At 42.2% G+C, this 22,579-nt stretch overlaps 1 protein-coding gene across 7 annotated transcripts in view; it reads left to right on the top strand.

Moving 5' to 3' along the window:
* IMMP2L (inner mitochondrial membrane peptidase subunit 2) overlaps positions 1-22,579 on the top strand; it is an 816,543-nt gene that overhangs the window by 72,605 nt on the left and 721,359 nt on the right. The window contains exons 1-2 of one of the 7 annotated variants that reach the window (XM_069976132.1): positions 8,315-8,400; positions 9,806-11,224. The exons of 3 other annotated variants lie outside the window; for them this stretch is intronic. In XM_069976132.1, coding sequence (XP_069832233.1) covers positions 9,814-10,863 — 1,050 coding nt within the window. In that variant the 5' untranslated portion in view covers positions 8,315-8,400; positions 9,806-9,813 and the 3' untranslated portion in view covers positions 10,864-11,224. Of the gene's footprint in view, positions 1-8,314; positions 8,401-9,300; positions 9,371-9,610; positions 9,702-9,805; positions 11,225-22,579 lie in introns of those variants that run through there. 3 more of the 7 variants (XM_069976127.1, XM_069976121.1, XM_069976114.1) reach the window with 3 other exon arrangements.

Below are 22,579 nucleotides of genomic sequence, written 5' to 3'. Positions count from 1 at the left end.
TTCCCTATGCCCCCTTTTTTCTACCTTCATGTGTGTGGTGGTCATTGCTGGGATGTATCAGGAAATCCTGAAGGTAAAAACTGATTACTGTCCTGATGGCTTCCTGAAGCCTTTTGTGGCTTCCTGATCAGGATTTCCTGATAGTAAAAACTGTCACTGACATGTGAAAGGGGTCTTAGTTACAAATTTTAGTGACAAAATGGTTAGAGTTTTTTTTAATCTTTCACCATATTACACAGTACGACAGTCATTAGTTATGATCGTTACCACGATTGTTCACTCCATCTGATCCCAGCAAAAGAGCAAACAATGTGGAGTTAGGGTGCGTTTACACAGAAAGATTTATCTGAGAGGATAGATCTGTTTTTCCTTTATGATCTCATCCCTGTTTATAGTCTGTTCCTGGCTTTGGCTTCAAAGATCTGTCAGATAAATCTGTCTGTGTAAACGCACCATTACACGCAACGATTAGCGAACGACTAACAATGATTTTGGTGTCAGCACAAAATCAACGATCAACGACACATGAATGATTTGCCGTTGGCCGTTGGATCATTTCCAGCATTTACAAAAAACTATTATTGTTTAAATTCGAATGAAATAACAAATTTTCAAACAATAATTATCCCGTGTAATACAGCCCTCAGAATGGCTGTAGTGTCACATCACATCAGGAGCCTTAGTGCAGATTTGAGCAAACGCTGAATACAACAATGCACCTTGCAGTGCTTTTTAGTCCAGTAAATTGCCTGGCACTGTAAAGGAAACCCAGGGGACCACATTATGTTCAGTTGTGCCCATTTGGTGTCTGTATTTCTTATTATTCAACAGATTGATCATTATTTTTGTTGTTCTGTTTCTATAATAAAGCAGAACTATGTAACTGCTTAGCTCAGATGTGAATGAGTTCTAAGTGCTTTGGAATATTTCATGTTTTTTTTGCTGGTTACAAATTGTGGGCATTCTTCTGCTGAAAAGCTGGGATTCCAGTAGTTGTTCTCATTTGGTCCTTTTTCACTGGCAGTAGTTTTTGTTTTTTGATGAAAACTATTGTACTTTTATTATTTTCTTTTTAAAGCTTTTTAAACTTCCCCTTTCTTAAAAAAAAAAAAAAAAAAAAAAAAAAACAAGTACAAGTTTACTTTTTGAATCTACTTCTCTTACTGTTGTCCAAAATGCAGAGAGATATTGGAGCGTGATGCAGCATCCTGTCCTCCATTATAGCTATAGTTTGCATTTAGAAAATGAATGCTTTGGACTTATCAGCTAGTCATAATAAAACTCAGGTGGAACAGTCTGCAGTAAATGTCTTTATGTATATGTAATAACAGTAAAAAAATAGAAGTACCAGACGCACAGTCATAAAAGATTAAACTTCCCAGATTTAAAATGGACATACTTCAATGCTATATAAAAAGGAAGGGTGAAATCATTGTAACAATACCTAAGCTAACTTGGCAGAAAAATTAACCAGCGGCCTAGTGTTTCTTGCCAGCTGGTAAAGCTAAAATATTTTTATACTTCAACTTCAGAGCTTTATAATACTGGGATGAATGTTACCATAATTAAAATTTAGCGCCAAATCACTGACATAGACATAACTCATATATAAAATGACTGCAGATCTTTGGTAGTGATGCGGCCCTGATGCAGATGTGTGTCTGTTGAATTAAAGAGTTTTTCTGCTTTATTATTACTTGTCCCCTATGCGCTCCATTCATTTTCTATGATGCCGAAGGAGATAACCAAGTAAAGCACTCGGATCTTTTGGTGGCTCCATAGAAAATGAATGGGGTGACGGGCCATGCGCCGACCTGTGGCTCTATTCAAAACAAAAGAGCCGGGCCGCTGATCTAGAGATCCGCGTGGGGGTCCCATAGGTCAGACTTCCCTTCACTATACATGTCCCTATTCTGTGTGTTTTTTTTATGCAAATGAGCCTCTATAGTCCCACTTTTGAAAATTTGAAATGTGAATAAAATAGCAAGAAAAAGATTGGTGAGTGTCACAATTTTTCCCTATAGTAATTTTCAATGTAATATGCTGTACAGATCACTTTCAAGCAGCCACCTCCTTATCATCTATATAATAAAAATGAAAGTCTGTCTGTCTGTCTGTCTGTCTGTCCCAAATAGACTTCCAAACGCCTGAACCGTTTGACCCCAAATTTGACACACAGATACATTGGGTGCCCGGGAAGGTTATTGCGAAGGTCCCGTCCCCGCCAGATGTACAGGAGAGGAGGGGGAGGGGAAAGAGAGGCGCCCCATAGAGATGAATGGGAAAATCTCCTCACTGCAAACACAGGTGATATAATTAGCTGCAGCAGACATGGCAGTTGGAGCCTTAGCAACCAATAGGATTACTGCTCTCATTTTCACAGGGAGCAATGGTTGCTAGGGCAGCTGCCTCACAACATCCACAGTAATAACTGGTAGACCCCCTACTCCATCTATACAGTACATGTATACAGCACCCCCTACTCCATCCATACAGTACATGTATATACAGGACCCCCTACTCCATCTATACAGTACATGTATATACAGGACCTCCTACTCCATTTATACAGTACATATATATACAGGGCCCCCTACTCCATCTATACAGTACATGTATAAAGGATCCCCTACTCCATCTATACAGTACATGTATATACAGGGCACTACAGGTATACCAAACTGTGACTGGGTAACACTGCCACACCAGACCTGACCAATACCGCCATACCAGACATGACCAATACCGACACACTGTGACTGAATAACACTGCCATACCAGACCTGACCAATACCGCCATACTGTGACTGGGTAACACCGCCACACCAGACATGACCAATACCGCCATACTGTGACTGAATAACACTGCCATACCAGACCTGACCAATACCGCCATACTGTGACTGGATAACACTGCTATACCAGACCTGACCAATACCGCCATACTGTTACTGGATAACACTGCCTTACCAGACCTGACCAATACCACCATACTGTGACTGGATAACACTGCTATACCAGACCTGACCAATACAGCCATACTGTTACTGGATAACACCGCTATACCAGACCTGACCAATACCGCCATACTGTGACTGGGTAACACCGCCACACCAGACATGACCAATACCGCCATACTGTGACTGAATAACACTGCCATACCAGACCTGACCAATACCGCCATACTGTGACTGGATAACACCGCTATACCAGACCAATACCGCCATACCCCCTCGAAAAGACACCAGATTTTCTGGCAAGTCTGAACAGGAGGGTACTGCCCCTCTGCAAGGTGCTACCCTACGCACCAGACCATGGGTGCCTAATGGTAAATACGACCCTGCAGGTATACAGGACACTGACACTTTATACCCGGGCAGCGCCGGGTACATTTTCTAGTAACAGATATAAAAGGAACTTTCAGCTTGGTTTTAATTGATAGTTATTATTGATAGTAAGCATGCAGTAGGCTGCCTGGACATATATTCATAGTTGCTGTTATGCATAATAAGATCAGTTTATCAAAGTTGCAAAAAGGGATAATTATTGGCCTTCAGGCCAGTATTTTTGAAACGGCACTGTTTGGGAACTGTGTGCTTTACTGCTGTGGTGAAAGAGTAGTGGGAGTGCACAAATGATGCTATTGCAAATAAGCGGCCTGGAAACAGCACCACGTCCCATTGATGGAAAAGGTGAACATCTACTATGAGGGTCCACAAGAGCGGACTGACAGGCTACAGTGGAGTAGCTTAGCACCCAAATGAAGCAGAGGGCTATCAGACGTGTGTAAAACATCTCTTAGTTGAACCCTACTGAGTTTGGGTCTCTGAAGCAGATGGATGGTCACTGCCTTTTTGCTAATAAAGTTATATCAGCAGAAATGGTTTCAGTCTTTATTGCAGCATCAGAATTGTCATGTTTTCTGCTTCATCGAACAGATGAGATGTTGGTGTGTCAGATGAGAGAAAACGGAACGCCCTGCAACCATTGCTGGAAGAACACATGCTGGCAAGAGCAATGTTGTGGTCTGGGAAATGTTTTTGTTACATTCTCTGGGTTCACTCATCTATATGGAAGGCACTCTAAATGGCCTCTATAACCTGTAACATCCTACCAGGACCTTATTAGGTCACTCCCAGCCATCTAGCTGCTTTTTGTCCTGCATAATGCATTTACGCTGGATTCTAGTTGGCCCTAATGATGTAACTGCACACCACAGCAGCAGCTGATAAGTACTGGAAGGCTTTATTATTTTTTTGTAAATAGAAATCTTTTACAAAACTGTATAATTTTATGACACCAGTCTATTTGAAAACAAATCTATTTTTCTGGAGTACCCCTTTAACAGCGTGTGCCAGAATCATGCACATGAATACATGTGGCAGTCAGTTTAAAGGACAACTCCCGCGGGACCCCAAAAAAAAAAAAACACAGACACACACAGACACCATACTCACCATCTCTCCGGTGACGATCGCCACTCGATTCGCCCACCGTCCGCCTCTCCGTCGCCGCCTTCCGCCATCCAGCGATGTCTCCAACTTCCGGGTCCAGGGGATGGAAAAGGCTGCCAGTGCGCTTGCGCACCGGCAGCCTTTTCATTGGCTGGAGCGCGTCACATGGCTTCCAGCAAGCTCAGCCAATCAGGGCTGAGCAAGCTGGAAGCCATGTGATGCGCTCCAGCCAATGAAAAGGCTGCTGGTGCACATGCGCACCAGCAGCCTTTTCATCCCCATTCACTTTGCATGAAGACGCCGAGGAGGAAGAAGACCCGGACCGCCCCTCGGCTCTGACGTTGTCGTCACCAGATGCCGCCCCGGAGAAGAGGACCGTGACGATCGTAATAGGTAATGTATACATTCCTTAACTTCCGGGGTGGGGGGTCGGGGGTCCGAAAGTGGGGGAAGGGGGCCAGGCCGGGTATTTAACCACATTACAAAGTTATATAACTTTGTAATGTGTGTTAAATGAGCAAAAAAAATATTTTTGTGGGAGTTGTCCTTTAAACTGCCAATAGACTATGAGAGTATATTGTAGTTTGTACATCTGCACCTAAGGCTAATGCTAACATGTACTATATGTTTAGTTACTTTGAACAAGAATTACTTTGTTGCTTTGCATGAAAACATTTCAAGAAGTATTTTACCCAAGAGTATTCATTGGTATCTCCGCGTGCGTAATCGCCCGAACTATTAAATTATGGTATTCCTGATCTCACACAGTAAATAGCGTAAGCACAAAAAAGCCAAAGTGCAAAATTGCAGATTTTTGATCACGTCAAATCCAGAAAATGATCAAAAAGTTGCATATACGCATTATATACTGATAGAAAGTACCGATCATGGCGCAAAAAATGACACCTCACATAGCCCCATACACCAAAAATAAAAGCGTTTATAAGGATGGTAATAGAGCAGTTTTAAACATATTTTTTTATTTATTTATTTTTTTAAAGCAGTCAAATAAAAGAAAAGTTATATAAGTTGCCTATCGTAATCGTACTGACTTGAGGAACAGAGAACATGTCAGTTTTATCACAGGGTCAACGGTATAAACACGAAACCCTCCGAAATGAAAGAAATTGCGCAAATGATTTAAATTCTGATCTCACAGCATATTTTATGGAATAATTAAGTCTGTCATTGCATAGTACATTTGGTGTCACAAAAAATGAGGGATCATGTGGGTCTGTAGGTAAAAAAAGTGCAAGCGCTATGGCCTTTAAACACGAAGAGGAAATAACGAGTGCAAAAATAAAAATTGGCCTGGTCATCAAAGGGTTTAAGAGAGAATCAAATACAAATTTGTGCACTGACCCCTCAGGTCCTGAAATAGGTATCACACAGTATTAGTATTGCCAGTCAAGAGTCTTAGGAATGTTTTTGTGGCATTCTCTGGGTCTACTCATCCATATGAAAGGCACTGATCTGGATATAAGTTTGTCCTTGCATCCTACACCCATCCATTGTCTTCGCTGGGGGGGATAGGATCTGTTTGTCATATGGCTAAAAATTGTCCAATGTCGGTTGGAAGAGCACGACCAAGTACTTTCTCAGACTTGGACCCAATTGAGCATCTGCGGGAGCTTATGAGAAGTTGTGTTTGCTCTATAAGCTCACTCACACACTCCCTCTAGCAGCTGTGGGATGCACTGCATCTAGGATGGCCCCAGTAACCTGAGGCAATCTACCAGGACCTTATTGGATCACTGCTTTCTGTCCTGCATAACGCATTTACACTGGATATTAGTTGGCGGCCCTAATAATGTAAATTGATTGTGTATTTTTAACATGATAACTTGATTTAAACAATAGGTCACCTTCTGGTGACACATTCTCTGTAATAACTGCAGGTCTGCTCTAAATCACATAATAGATATACTGCACTTTCTACTTGGTTCTGTGTCTGTACTTGAGACCTCATGATGATTCATAGTGGGTGGAGAATGTCTCTTACCTTTATAGAATACGGTTAGAGAACATCACTTCCTGCACTTGGTGTATTTCTCTGTTTGGGATAGTGTTGTATTGCTCTTTGCTTTTTATCTATTTATTAATGATAGTTTCTTGCCCTCTAATGATTTTAGAATTTGTTTTGTGGGAGATGAAGTTTCTAGCCTTGGAGTAACAATTTGGAAAACATGTTTTTACTAGAGATGAGCAAACCTGGAGCATGCTCGAGTCCATCCGAACCCGAACTTTCGGCATTTGATTAGCGGTGGATGCTGAACTTGGATAAAGCCCTAAGGCTATGTGGAAATCATGGATATAGTCATTGGCTGTATCCATGTTTTCCAGACAACCTTAGGGCTTTATCCAAGTTCAGCAGCCCCCGCTAATCATATACCGAACGATCGGGTTCGCTCATCTCTAGTTTTTACTTGACATTACATTTTTATTTGACAGTACATCTATTGTCTTAGCTTCCATGAACAGAAATAATTGCAGTTTTTTTTCTTGTACAGCAAATATCACAGCTAATGCTGCAGCATGTGCTTATGTGGTAACCTTCTAAGAACTATCTCCCATCATAAACCTAATTTATTGCATGTTAGTTGGGGGACATTTTACTCTTCATCTGAGCTGTGTTAATAGCCACTAATAACCTGCAGACAGCAGGGGGATATTAATCAATAATTGCATTATGGAAGCGGTGCACCCCTATATGTCCCCTATGCAACATGAATCCGGTTCATCAACACAGAAATGGCAGCTTTTACCTAGCATTGTTTCCACAACCTTCCTAAATCAAAAAGTGATTAAGAATTTTCAAGAATTATTTCTACTCCATATGACTCACACCACACAGTGTGGGGAAATTGAAGTGAATATGCACCATAAACAACCACATCTATGAAGTACACAAGCATTTGCACAAAGCCTATGGTTGTGGTATAACCACATAATATTTTCACTTATTCATTAGTAATTGCATTGTGCCTTTGCTCTCAAAGGGATACTCCAGAAAATGTTTTTTTAAATAACTGGTGTCAAGAAGTTACACAGTTTTGTAATTTACTTATACTGCTGTATACCCTGCAGGAAGTAGTGTATTTTTTCTAGTCTGACATGATGCTCCCTGTTGCCACCTCTGTCTGTGTTAGAAACTGTCCAAAGCACAAGAGGTTTTCATTAGGTATTTTCTACTGCTTTGGGTAGAAGTGGCATCAGGGGGCACTGCTTCCTGTAGGACATACAGCAGCTGATAGGTACTGGAAGGCTTGAGTTTTTTTTTTTGTTTAAATAGAAGTAATTTACAAATCTGTATAACTTTCTGATACTGGTTGATTTGAAAACAATTTCATTTCTCTGGGGTTCTCCAGACGCCTGACAATAAATACTGTTCTGGGCCATTACATACCCCTTTAACAGTGTACCAGAATCATGCACATGAATAGTAGGAATGAGTGAATTTACAGTAGTAGTGAAGTGCTTCACTAGATCCAGTCCTGGGAAGCTTCTCATACTGTAGTTTCCTAGAATCGGATCCAGCTTAGTCGAGCGACATGGAGTTCAAAGGCAACTAGCTGACAAGCTGACCTCCAAGCCTAGTGAAGCAATTTGCTTTGCTCCTACTGTAAATGCGCTTATCCCTAATGAATAGTAATAAATATGGCAGTCAGTTAAAACTGTTATTAGATTATGCCAGTGTATAGTAGTTTGTACATCTGCACCTACAGAATACCTTCTGAATGCTAGCATGTTCTATATGTTTAGTTACTTTGAACAAGAATTACTTTGTTGCTTTGCATGAAAACACTCTAATTTGTAAGTATTTCTACCCAAGAGTATTCATTCGCATAGATGCCTCCACTGGCTCTTCCAACACCTAGGTGAGAAAAGCATTAAGAAGAGAATGAAAGAGAGAGCTCTGCTCTGACCCCTCAAATCCTGGAATCAGGTATAACATTGTAGAAGTATAGGCAGTCCAAGAGTCTTCATTTAGTGCAAGCCCCAGTACCTCTATTACAACAGTGTCTCCATACTGTAAGGGCCCTAATAATGAATGAAAAATCATTATATTGTTCAAATTTAAGCAATAATCTTTGTGTGTGTATACAGGCAACAATCAAATGACTAACGAAAATGTATTCGCATGTTGTTGATCACCTCATTTGAGCCGACCAAAAAACCATTGTTAATTCTTTGCAAACCTTTCGGTGTATCATTCGTTCGTAATTATGATGATTCAAATACTAGAGTGTATGAATGATCGTAATTGTAATCATAACTAATGACTATAGTTCCATGTATTATGGTGAATGATTTCACTTTGTTTCCAAAAGCCCTTGTTTGTAATATATATATATTTTTTTCATCTGGACCGGAAATGTCAAAGGTTACATTCTGTACCATTACTAGTTTTCCATGCTTCCACACTACTTTACTGAGGCACTGTACATATGCCTGGCCACTCACATGAGACATGAGGAGGTGATCAAAAGATGTTTTTTTTTTTTTGTAGAACTGAGGTGTACATAAACATACCTGTGCCCAATGGTTACAGAATGTACAATTATGCATTTATAGTGTGTGTATGTATATATATATATATTCACTTCCTGCTGTGGGTGGAGGAAGGGGCCCCCCACAGTCACTGTATGTTCTTGCCAACAGCACTGTGCTCCTTGCCTCTGTACTCTGCTACTTCTTTGTTCAGCACTGCTATTCTGTGTACAGCTTTGCTGTGTTAAAGTCCCATCCTACCAGTTCTGTGGGGCTGGGAGCTGGCAGTGTGAAGATTACTACAGATAGGGTGGCAGAGCAGGAGTGGGTCATCAGGCCAGCCACTGTTGATAACACAAGAGTAGTTGTCGAAAACCTAATGACAGACAGCTTGGGGTGCCTAGCAGGGAGACAAAGTGAATAAGGTAAATAGAACTTGTTGTTTCTCAACTTTCAATGACCTTTTGTTTTATATTTAATTGTTGTTTTGAGAATACTCCTTTAAAATTTGTGATAACAGAGGTAAACTTGCTGAGTGCAGTATATATATCGCTGTACAGCTCTTTCACTAACTTGCACAAACATCCTCCCCTAAGCTCATATTCAGTTTTATAGGAAGTGTTTCTTTATATGTATAAATACACGCGCACCCTAAGAGCACTGTAAAGAGACTATATGTTATCTCTTAGAACGTAGTATAACTATACCTGTGCTGACCAGGAAACAAACATTTCTAACTGCTTGCCACTCTGAAAAGTAAGTATACATTCTCTTCACACACACATACAAGCTTACACATCTTTATTAGTTCTGGTCAACGAGTTGATTCTTTTTTCTGTCCTTTTATTTTTGTATTTCAGCAAATACCATGGATACTACAGAGAACACTTCATCCATTTCAATGGAAGAATATGACTATTCCTCAGTTTACTTTGTCAAAACACTGGACCCAATATATTCCATTTTCCAGCCCACTTTATACGCTATTATATTTTCTTGTGGGCTTGTTGGGAATTCCTTGGTCTTGTGGGTATTAATATGTTTTAAGAAGATGAACTCTTTGACTGACCTTTATCTTCTCAACATGGCTATTTCCGACTTGATGTTTATATTGTCATTACCATTTGTAGTTTACCAACGTCTCAATAATTGGGTGTTTGGTGATTTCATGTGCAAAATGTTATCTGCAATGTTTAACGTTGGGTTTTTTAGTGGTATATTCTTTATAACAGTCCTAAGTGTAGATCGATATCTGGCAATTGTCCATGTTGTGTTATCACTCAAATTTAGAACAATGAAACTGGGGCTGATTGTTACATTTGTTGTGTGGTCTTTCTCTTTTTTATTGTCTGCAATGATTTTTTTGTTTGTCAGAGAGGAAACCAATAATACCTTCACTGACTGTACAGTTTCTTATCCCGAAGGTCAGGAATATTGGTCTATCCTGTCATACTTAGAGGTCAATATCTTTGGTTTGGTTATCCCTCTGCTCATGTTAGTGTTCTGTTACTCACAGATTATCAGGAATTTACACAACAGCAGGAATATGCAGAAGAGATATGCTGTGAAGCTGATCCTTATACTTGTCCTTGTGTTCTTTGTATGTTGGACTCCCTATAACATAATTATCTTTTTGAGAATATTAAACTTGTTGGGTGCTTTTGATGATCCTGAGAAGAAGTTGGAAACAGCAATGGAAATTTCTCAAACAATATCTTTTTTGCATTGCTGTTTGAATCCCATCATTTACACATTCGCTGGAGACAATTTTAAGAAGCACCTTTTCTGCATGTTCAACAATTTGTTAAAATACATGCATATAAACAGAAGATGTGGATCATTCGAGAATGCCAGTGTTGATCGATCATCCATTACAGGAAGAGAAACACGTTCTTTTTCTTCAGATGCCATACTTTGAATTTACTATTCAATTGGATAGTGTTAAGACTATAGACTTGTATGTTGTAAAGAGATCTCTGAAGGGATGTTAATAGTTCAGCAAGTGTGACACAAGTCAGATTAACAAAGAATTATTGCTTCACTAAACATTATAGCCAATATTTGACAGCAAGCATAAACTGGTATTACCATGTAGAGGATTTATGACATAGGATATGCTATAAATGTCTTATAAATTAGAGTCTCACTTGTTGGACCAGCGGTCTATTTCAAAGCAGCCATCACCAGATGCTTCTGCCATTGAAATCAGTTGAGAATTGGGGGAGATTTATCAAAGGGTGTAAAATTTAGACTGGTGCAAATTGCCCACAGCAACCAATCACAGCTCAGCTTCCAGGTCTGGTGAAGGAAAAGAGGAGCTGTGATTGGTTGCTGTGGGCAGTTTGCACCAGTTGGTCTTTTCCATAATCCCCATTATCAATTTTGAAAAGAGAGTACCATGGTAACCTCTATTTCAAAACAACGGCCATGAACAGCCATGCTGTGGGGGTCCTGATCAGTCAGTGACAGTTGCTCATTCTGTCAGTGACAGTTGCTCATTCTGTCTCTAACTTCTTTAAACGGTGCGATCGCTATGCATGGTAGCGTTTGAGTAATGACAGGCAGCTGCATGACTGTGGCTGCCTGTCACTTCCTACAGCTCCAGGGAAACTAATGTGTGCAGGGATGATCGCATTGAAATGTCCCCGCACACATTACAACCTCTTCACAGCCAGGAACGTTTATATACTTATATAGCCCTATGGCTGACATGAAGAGGTTAATCTTACATCACACCACAATGCAAGATGAATATATAATTCCTTGCAACAGCTATAAAATTATCTCCTTTATGTCTCCTTTTTCACTTAGGAATCCTTCACTTTATATGTTTGCTTTTTTGTCAGATTTTTAAGTTGTACAACCTAATTTGCCTTTATGATTTTGGATGTGTGATGAGTAGAGGTTGTCTGATGATTACGCTCGATGACATATCTGCCTAAACTTAGGAAAACCCCTTTAAGTGCAAAGAGTTCAGAGTCTATTTTTAGTGTTACTTGTTAAACACTTTTAACACTGATTAAAAATGTTTTTTCTTTTGCTATCAGTCATTAAAAAGTGTACCTATTTTTTTTGTTCCATTCTTAGGGTAGATACACATGTACACAGCAGATTTCACGCGGCAATACTCTATATTATCATGATCTATAGCTCTGCATTCTCGCAGCAGATTCGAATGTAGCCACTGCCTACTTAAAGTATAACTGTTATTTAATAAATTTTTGCAAAAAAGAATAGTGCAAGTGATTTTAAGAAACTTTGTAATAAGTTTTATTAAGCTAAAGAGTTTCCTTCTGTAGTTAAAAAGCTGTTTTCCAGCCTCTTTCTACACTTCTTATTCATTTTCAAAGTCACCTACATTACAGAAGAGCATGGTTAAGATGGGTTTGCTGTGTCCATTAAAGGGACAGTGTCACATTTTTGAAAATTTTTAAATAAAAAGTAACAAGAAAAAAATAGGTGTGTTGTATTTATTTATTTATTTTTTTTTTTTACATTGGTCTTGAGTGTCTTTTATTCAAACTAATGTATTCACAGGTGGCTGCCATTTTCATACTGTCTGTGTGTGACGTCATTTCACGACACACATACAGACACTATACGGCACCTCCATAACATTGGAGTGAACCGACGGAGTCCGTCTGGTTCACTCAAACTGGAGGCTCAGTCACTGTGTACTGCGCCCCCCTGTCACCCCAGCATCTCTCCCCCTGTCACCCCAGCATCTCTCCCCCCTGTCACCCCAGCATCTCTCCTCCCTGTCACCCCAGCATCTCTCCTCCCTGTCACCCCAGCCTCTCTCCCCCTGTCACCCCAGCATCTCTCCCCCTGTCACCCCAGCCTCTCTCCCCCTGTCACCCCAGCGCCTCTCTCCCCGTCACCCCAGCCTCTCTCCCCCCTGTCACCCCAGCCTCTCTCCCCCCTGTCACCCCAGCCTCTCTCCCCCCTGTCACCCCAGCCTCTCTCCCCCCTGTCACCCCAGCCTCTCTCCCCCCCTGTCACCCCAGCCTCTCTCCCCCGTCACCCCAGCATCTCTCCCCCTGTCACTCCAGCCTCTCTCCCCCCTGTCACCCCAGCGGGGTATGGGCCGACCTAGAGGGGGTGGGGCCTAGACCTTTAGGCCAGCATGTTCCAATGGTCAGCGTTGCCTACAACATTGCCTACAACGTCATGGAGGGGTGGGACCAAGTGACCTTCTGCCTTGAATCCCCGCCCACGTAGCACAATCCGCAGATGATAAAAGATCACTTTTTACTTGAACAAGCACCATGACGTATGATATAAAATAAGGTATGAAAACTGCTAAATTTACCTTTTACTTCTGTGTAGAGATGTCAGAATGCAAAAAGGAGGTGACAGTGTCACTTTAACCCTTAGAGGACTCGGCCAATTTCAATTTTAGCATTTTCGTTTTTTCCTCCTTGTGTTTAAAAGGCCATAGCATTTGCATTTTTTCACCTAGAAACCCACATGAGCCCTTATTTTTTGCGTCACTAATTGTACTTTGCAATGACAGGCGGACTTTTTGCATAAAGTATACTGCGAAACCAGAAAAAAATTCAAAGTGTGGTGAAATTGAAAAAAAAAAAACGCATTTCTTTTATTTGGGGGGTTTGTGTTTTTACGCAGTTCGCCCTGGGGTAAAACTGACTTGTTATATATGTTCCTCAAGTCGTTACGATTAAAAGGATATATAACATGTCTAACTTTTCTTTTAACTGATGGCCGGTAAAAAATTCAAACCATTGTTAACAAATATATGTCACTTAAAATCGCTCTATTCCCAGGCTTATAGCGCTTTTAACCTTTGGTCTATGGGGGTGTGTCAGGTGTCATTTTTTGCGCCATGATGTTTACTTTCTATCGGTACCTTAATTGCGCATATGCGACTTTTTGATCGCTTTTTATTACAATTTTTCTGGATTTAATGCGACCAAAAATACGCAATTTTGCACTTTTTTTTTTTTTGCGCTTACGCCATTTACTGTGTGAGTTCAGGAATGTGATTAATTGATAGTTCGGGCGATTACGGACGCGGCAATAGCAAACATGTTTATTTATTTGTTTATTTTTATTTATAACATGGGAAAAGGGAAGGGGGCTTTTTACTTATAATATCACTTTTATTTTTACTTTTACACATATACTAGAAGCCCCCCTGGGCGGCGCCATCTTGGAGAGTTCCCCGGACGGCAGCAGGTACAGACAACGTCCCGGAGGAGCGATCTCACCCACTATACCACCACCGATCATCTGTAGCCGGTAATCGGAGGCAGCTGTCATCTTTGACAGCTGCCTCTGATTACCTGATTAGCGGGCACGGCGATCAAACCGTGCCCACTAATAGCCGCGATCCCGGGCTACATGCGGCACCCGGGATTGCGTCGGTTCAGAGCGCGGCCATCACGCGGCCCCGCACTGAACGCGGCAAGGCAGCCCTGGACGTACGGGTACGTCCAGGGTCGCCTAAGGGTTAAGTATATAAGAAAACTCTTTTACCTAATAAAACCTTTTACAGAGTTTCTTAAAATCACCTGTACTATTGATTTCTGCAATGTGACTGTTAAATGACAGTTACACTTTAACCCATGACTGCTGGACTTTAACAAACTAATGGGCAGGTAATGTATTAGCTTGTTAAAGCCCGGCAGATGATGGGTTAAGTGGGCATTGTCTACGGAACATTGAATTATAGGCCCAGTGTAAAATATAGACTGATGTAAACTGCCCAACCAATCACAGCCCCTCTTATCTTACTAGAGCTGAAAGCTGAGCTGTGATTGGTTGCTGTGGAAGTTTACACCAGTGTATATTTTATTCCCTTTGATAAATCTTCCCCATAGTTTTTAGAAGGTGAGATAATTAAAGAGTTAAAGGGGTTCTCTAGGACATTAAGAAGTTAAAAGAATGCTACAAAATGTGGATCCATGCATAACTAAAGATGTTTCCATATCTGCTCATTGTGCAGAAAAACCTGCTGGTTGGGAGAGTGTCAGTAGTTCTCTGGCAGCCCCACCCTGCTCTCTCTCATCACTCATCCTAGCAGTCTACATATCATGTTCTGCCCCCATCAGGCTTTAGGGTGTGTTCTCACTCTTCCATTTCTCTGTACTGTGGGTGGATATTCAGTGTGGCGCAAGCACAGCTCAGAAGAAGAAGAAAGTTATATCCATAAAACCCCTTCAGGGTAGCTTCGCACGTAACATATTTGCATCAGATTTCACGCTGCGAGTTTGCAGCGAAATCTGCTGCAAATCCTGCTACTGTGATTTTCAATGGGGTGACATACCCGCCCCTTTAAGCCCCCACCGCCTGCCACATACATTACCTGCTCGGCGCTGCTCCGGCTCCCATCCGCTGCGAATCCGCTCCGTGTGAAGCTACCCTTAATTTTTATAGATAGAGAGGCTGGGGACAGGGGTGATGTGAGTGTTGGCAATCTCTGCACAGTGCTGTATTATATGTTAGCACTTACAGTGGTCCCTTAAGTTACAATATTAATTTGTTCCAGGATGACCATTGTATGTTGAGTCCAAAACTCTATGAAAAAAAACTGTCCCCAAAATGACATCCTAAAATTAGAAAAAAAATGAAGATTTAAAGAATAATATGCAGATAACTAATATGGATTAAGTCCTCATATACGACAGCCAGAAAGAGCTACCAGAAGCTGTACAGTACTTTCTATGTAGAGGAAATGAGTGTTTTTAGGGTACTGTACAGCTCACACAGGGTCCCAGAAACATAAAATGAAACTACCCTCACCTGGTTCCCAAAGAAGCAGTTTCTCCTGGCACAGATAGAAAGCAGTACAGGACATGTATTATCACACTGTACTGTAGAGAGGAGATACTAAACAGCCAATCACTGCATGCACTAATACCGGGGTCTTACCAGTAAAATGGCCTCTGTTATTGGTCAATCATCTAATTATTCACATGTGCTGCAAATTTGGACTGCATGTTGAGTCTGGTCTCAAGATACAATGGTCCAGAAAGAAACATTGTATGCTGAAAATATTGTAACCTGAAGACATTGTAAGTTGAGGGACCACTGTATGTTAATCTGTGCAGCGTAGCCAGCCATATGTGCTGTATGCCAGCTGCAATTAAAGGAGAAGTCTGTTGAAAAATTTTATTAAAGTATTATATTGCTCCCCAAAAGTTATACAAATCACCAATATACACTAATTACAGGAAATGCACATAAAGTACTCTGGGAGTCGGGTCGTGACATTACCATGGTTTTCAGGAAGTGAAGCCTTGATGCAGTAGTAAGTGCAGGGAAAAAAGCACTTTATAAGCATTTCCCGTAATAAGTGTATATTGGGGATTTGTATAATTTATGGGGGGCAATACAATACTTTAGGTTACAAACCCACTTGGCGGGTCTGCAGCGAGTCTCCATGCTGCGTTTTTGCAGCGAGACTCGCTGCAGATCCCGGCCCTATGCTTTTAATGGCAGACAAACACGCAGCAGGGATGTACATCCCTGCTGCGAGTTTGTCTGCAGCCCACCCCATTAACCCCCCGGCCGCCGGAGCTGATACTTCACCTGATCCCGGCTCCGGCGGTTCCCGATGTCTTTAGCAAGCCGGAGCGGGGACCAGGTGAAGTATATGCTCCAGCCAGCCGCCCGCAGCCCCGATCGCACGCCCCCCCGCAGCACCGATCGCTTACACGCCCCCCTGCAGCCCCGCCCGCTCGATCGGGGGGGGGGCGTGCGATCGGTGCTGCGGGGGGGGGGGGGCGGCCGGGGCGGCGGGGGGGGCGATCGGGGCTGCGGTGGGTCGATCGGGCGGCCGGGGCTGCGGGGGGGCGGTCGGGCGGCCGGGGCTGCGGGCGGCTGGCTGGAGCATATACTTCACCTGGTCCCGCTCCGGCTTGCTGAAGACACCGGGAACCGCCGGAGCCGGGATCAGGTGAAGTATCAGCTCCGGCGGCCGGGGGGTTAATGGGGAGGGCTGCAGACAAACTCGCAGCAGGGATGTACATCCCTGCTGCGTGTTTGTCTGCCATTAAAAGCATAGGGCCGGGATCTGCAGCGAGTCTCGCTGCAAAAACGCAGCATGGAGACTCGCTGCAGACCCGCCAAGTGGGTTTGTAACCTTAATAAAAATTTTCGCCGGACTTCTCCTTTATTTAGCAGAAATGAGAAATGTTACATTGTAAGTAATAGTCTACTATGTGTTACCTATTTATAATAATAAAACCGAACTCTGTTGACCATTTCCAGTCTTCAAAGAGAAGTCTAAAAATCAAGTACAGAATACAGGAAATGTCAGTCACCACATGTAGTGAAAAACAGAACATGTAAGTGTTTATAATTTATTTAAAAAATAAGTTTAAAGCTTATTATTAAAGGGGTACTCCGGTGAAAAATAATTAACCTGCAATAGAAGGGTTAAGTCAAATTATATAACATTGCAATATACTTACATAATGGGTTCCTGCAGCTTGCTCTTCTTTTTGACACCTGCACCACCCCGCAGGAAGTTGTACACCTGAAGTCCTCCACTTGACTGTCGACCCCCGTTTTCGGCCGCCATTTTGTGACAAAATGTCACTAACGAACTTCTCTGTCTCTCCCCATATGCCAATCATCTTCCTGGTCACCAGGTCTTCCTGGTTTCCTCTGATTGGTCAGAATCAGCCTATCAGCGCCTCCCTGTTTGCACAGGCTCACTGTTCTGGTGATCATAGGAATGCCGGGAACACCCACCAGCAGGGGGCAGCATCACAGAGAGAGATAGGGAGATAAAGCATGGCTGCAGCATCTCCCTCCGTCCTGACTGGAGACTCCTCTCCTCCTGAAGCAGCTGTCAGCTGCCTGCACGGAGGAGCATCCTGTGTGGTTGGATCACCTCTGACCCCCTAGCCCTCTCCTGCCGGGACCTTGCACAGGGACAGCCACAGCTCCTTCCTCCTTCTGTGTCACTGATAAGGTGTGTGTGGGGGAGGGGGTTGTATGCTCCCTGCTAGCTTAGGGTGGTATTACACGAAGCGATTATCGTTCGAATAATCGTTCAATCGGTCGTATTTGAACGATTATCTTTAAGTGTAATAGTAGACAACGATTAAACGACGAACGATTGGTCGTTGGTCGTTTAATAGGTTTTGAATCTATTTTTATCGTTTGTCTTTTACACATCGTTCGCACATCGTTCGTTTGAATAAGATGTCGTTAGCCGTTCCCTGTTCATTCGCAAATTGAAAGGGGAGTGTTCTTGAATTTTGTTGCTCCAATATAACCGATAATCTTTCCGTGTAGTAAAACGAACGATTATTAGGCAACCGCTATTGCGATCGTTGGAGATCGTTTATCGTTAATCGTTAATTGAAAAAAATCGCTTCGTGTAATACCACCCTTACAGAGAAGCATAAGTGTGGAGTTTTATTCCTACAGGAGCTGTGACATTATAGGACTACAGCTCCCAATGTGGTCTGTCTGCTGCCCCCTACCCAAAGGCACAGACAGACCACACTGGGAGTTGTATTCCCACACTGTCTATATAGTAAGGTACCCTGTGACTGCAGCTCCTGTAGGACTGAAAAAACTCCTTATGTGTAATAGTCACCCTGCATACAGTCATAGAATTACTACCAAGTGTTTCATATTACCTTGCAGTGCCAGGCTGGATGTATATGTATACATATATGCAGTGTCAGACTGGAGATATATATATATATATATATATATATATATATATATATATATATATATACATCCAACCTGCCACTGCACATACTATATATATGTGTGTATATATATATATATATATATATATATATATATGTGTGTATATATATATATATATATATATATATATATATATATATATATATATATATATAGTAAGTGCAGTAGCAGGCTGGAGATGGTAGTATCAGGCCTGGTGTGGCAGTGTTATCCAGTCACTTTATGGTGGTATTGGTCAGGTGTGGTATGGCAGTGTTATCCAGTCACAGTATGGCGGTATTGGTCAGGTCTGGTATAGTGGTGTTATCCAGTCACAGTATGGCGGCATTGGTCAGGTCTGGTAAGGCAGTGTTATCCAGTCACAGTGTGTCGGTATTGGTCAGGTCTGGTGTGGCAGTGTTATCCAGTCACAGTATGGCGGTATTGGTCAGGTCTGGTATGGCAGTGTTATCCAGTCACAGTTTGTCGGTATTGGTCAGGTCTGGTATGACAGTGTTATCCAGTCACAGTATGGCGGTATTGGTCAGGTCTGGCAGTGTTATCCATTACAGTATAGCGGTATTGGTCAGGTCTGTTGTGGCGGTGTTATCCAGTCACTTTATGGTGGTATTGGTCAGGTGTGGTATGGCAGTGTTATCCAGTCACAGTATGGCGGTATTGGTCAGGTCTGGTATAGCGGTGTTATCCAGTCACAGTATGGCGGTATTGGTCAGGTCTGGTAAGGCAGTGTTATCCAGTCACAGTGTGTCGGTATTGGTCAGGTCTGGTGTGGCAGTGTTATCCAGTCACAGTATGGCGGTATTGGTCAGGTCTGGTATGGCAGTGTTATCCAGTCACAGTTTGTCAGTATTGGTCAGGTCTGGTGTGGCAGTGTTATCCAGTCACAGTATGGCGGTATTGGTTAAGTCTGGTGTAGCAGTGTTATCCAGTCACAGTATGGCGTATTGGTCAGGTCTGGTGTGGCAGTGTTATCCAGTCACAGTATGGCGGTATTGGTCAGGTCTGGTGTAGCAGTGTTATCCAGCACAGTATGGCGGTATTGGTCAGGTCTGGTGTGGCAGTGTTATCCAGTCACAGTATGGCGGTATTGGTTAGGTCTGGTGTAGCAGTGTTATCCAGTAACAGTATGGCGGTATTGGTCAGGTCTGGTATGGCAGTGTTATCCAGTCACAGTATGGCGGTGTTATCCAGTCACAGTATGGCGGTATTGGTCAGGTCTGGTGTGGCGGTGTTATCCAGTCACAGTATGGCGGTATTGGTCAGGTCTGGTATGGTGGTGTTATCCAGTCACAGTATGGCGGTATTGGTCAGGTCTGGTATAGCGGTGTTATCCAGTCACAGTATGGCGGTATTGGTCAGGTCTTGTATGACAGTGTTATCCAGTCACAGTATGGCGGTATTGGTCAGGTCTGGTATAGCGGTGTTATCCAGTCACAGTATGGCGGTATTGGTCAGGTCTGGTATGACAGTGTTATCAAGTCACAGTATGTTGGTATCAGATCAGGCAGGCTCAATGAGCAAATCGCCGCTAACACTGATCAATGCTATGCTTATGGCATAGCAATCATCGGTGTAGAAATCAAAGTACTGTATGTAAAAGTACCCCAAAGGGACTTCAAATGTATAAAAAAAAAGGTTAAAAAACACTAACACACTACCCCAAAACCCCTCCCCCAATAAAAGTTGAAATCACCCCCCCCATCCCATTATATAAATAAAACATAAAAATAAATAAACATATAATATACCGTAGCGTGCGTAATTGTCCAATCTATTAAAATATAATAAGCGTCATTGCAAACGGTGAACGGGTACACGAAAAGAGGGAAAAAAGTGAGGATTACCGATTTGATGTTACATTATATATAAGAAAAAATTTATAAAAAGTGATCAAAACGTCCGATCTTCACAAATAGGGTATTAATAAAAACTAGAGATCATGGTGGAAAAAATGACACCCCATACAGCCCCGTAGGTGAAAAACTAAAACCGTTATAAGGCTCACAATAGGGCTATTTTATTAATAATTAATTGCCAAAAAAAAGGATTTCATTTAAAAAATATATATAACATAAGAGAATCTATGTAACCTGCATATGGTTGTGTTCGAGCTGACCTATAGAATAATAGTATCATGAAGCTTTTACCGTATAGTGCATTACGTAGACACAGGAACCCCCCAAACGTTACCATATTGCATTCTTTTTTACGATTTCCGATTTCACCAATTTATATCTTCATAAATAATATATTTGGGATTCCATCATACATGTTAGGGTAGAATGAAAGACGCCATTACACAGTACAACTATTCCTGTAAAAAACAAGCACTTACATGGCTTGTAGATAGAAAACTGAAAGTGCTAGAGCTTTTAGAAGGGGAGGAGGGAAAAAACGAAAGCGCAAAGATCAAAATTTGCGCGTTCCACTGGGTAATTTTGGGCCTGGTCCTCAAAGGGTTAATGTGCAACCTTGTTTATATTTTAAGGCTACAAACACATGCCGTATCCACAGCGAGTTTCTCACTGCGAATACGCAGTGAAACTCGCTGCGGATCCCGGCCCTGTGCTCTCAATGGCAGACAAACTGACAGCGGGGATGTACATCCCTGCTGCGAGTTTGTCCACAGCCCGCCCCATTAACCCCCCGGACGCTGCGGGGCAGCGCACTGATTGGCCGAGCAGGACGTACTGGGAACCGCCGAAGCAAGCAGGAGTGGGGACCCGGTGATGTATAGTCTCCAGCGGCTGGGGGGTTAACGGGGCGGGCTACGGATGTACATCCCTGCTGCGAGTTTATCTGCCATTGAGAGCAGTTAAAAAATGTGTAGAAAAAATCCAGACAATGCATGTGGCCAAAACCATGTGTCCATTTCTTCCCCAGTAGCCGGGAGGGGGGGCCCCATTGGAAAGTTTGCTATGGGGCCCAGCCATTTCTAGTTACACCCCTGTGTATGTGTGTTTGTGTGAATGATGCTGCAGTGTGTGTATACAGATAATGTGTGGGGGTACATAGGGGGAGATTTATCAAAGGGTCTAAAATTTAGACTGGTGCAAACTACCCACAGCAACCAATCACAGCTCAGCTTTAGGCAGTGCTGAAAGGAAAGCTGAGCTGTGATTGGTTGCTGTGGGCAGTTTGCACCAGTCTAAATTTTACACCCTTTGATAAATCTCCCCCATAGTGTATATATATGTATTTGTGTGACTAAACCTTTAGTGTTTGTGTATAGATATAGTGTGGGGACCTGTATATATGTCACATTAAAACATAAAGAGACATGTCATATAGAGACCCCGGCACTGCACCAATAAAAGACACCGGCACTGCACCAATAAAAGACACCGGCACTGCACCAATATAGAAAAATGAGAATGCTATTGTACTACTCCAATCAATATGTATACAACACAGCAAGGTAGTGCTGGTCTATATAAATATATATGTATCATGCAGCCTACAGACATAAAGATGTCAGAGTGCAAAAACAAGCTGGGGGAGAGAGCAAAGTATGTATATCACCAGTAACATAGAGCCCAGGATCCAATGAGCCCCAACCTGGACTGCATGTTACTGGTCATATACATACTTTGCTCTCTACCCCGGCTTGTTTTTGCACTCTGACATTTTTATGTCTGTAGGCTGCATGATACATATATTTTTATATAGGAGAGCACTACCTTGCTGTATATACTTATATAGGAGAGCACTACTTGCTGTGTTGTTTACACATTGATAAGAGTAGTACTATAGCATTCTCATTTTTGTATATTGGGTACTGTTCATACTTTGGTCAGATGTACCGGTGGGAAGTTTGTTACATCATGGTCTCCTGGTATGTATCATGTATTTAAAGGGAACCAATCACGCTAAAAACGGCCATAAAGCTAACGAAACGTGCTGGTACATCACCCAGCACGCTTCCCAAACATAAC

This window comes from Dendropsophus ebraccatus, chromosome 1 (genome assembly GCF_027789765.1).
Source record: "Dendropsophus ebraccatus isolate aDenEbr1 chromosome 1, aDenEbr1.pat, whole genome shotgun sequence".
Classification (NCBI taxonomy): domain Eukaryota; kingdom Metazoa; phylum Chordata; class Amphibia; order Anura; family Hylidae; genus Dendropsophus; species Dendropsophus ebraccatus.
Note: the sequence above shows the minus strand (reverse complement) of the source record. Positions and strands in the feature narration are given on the sequence as shown.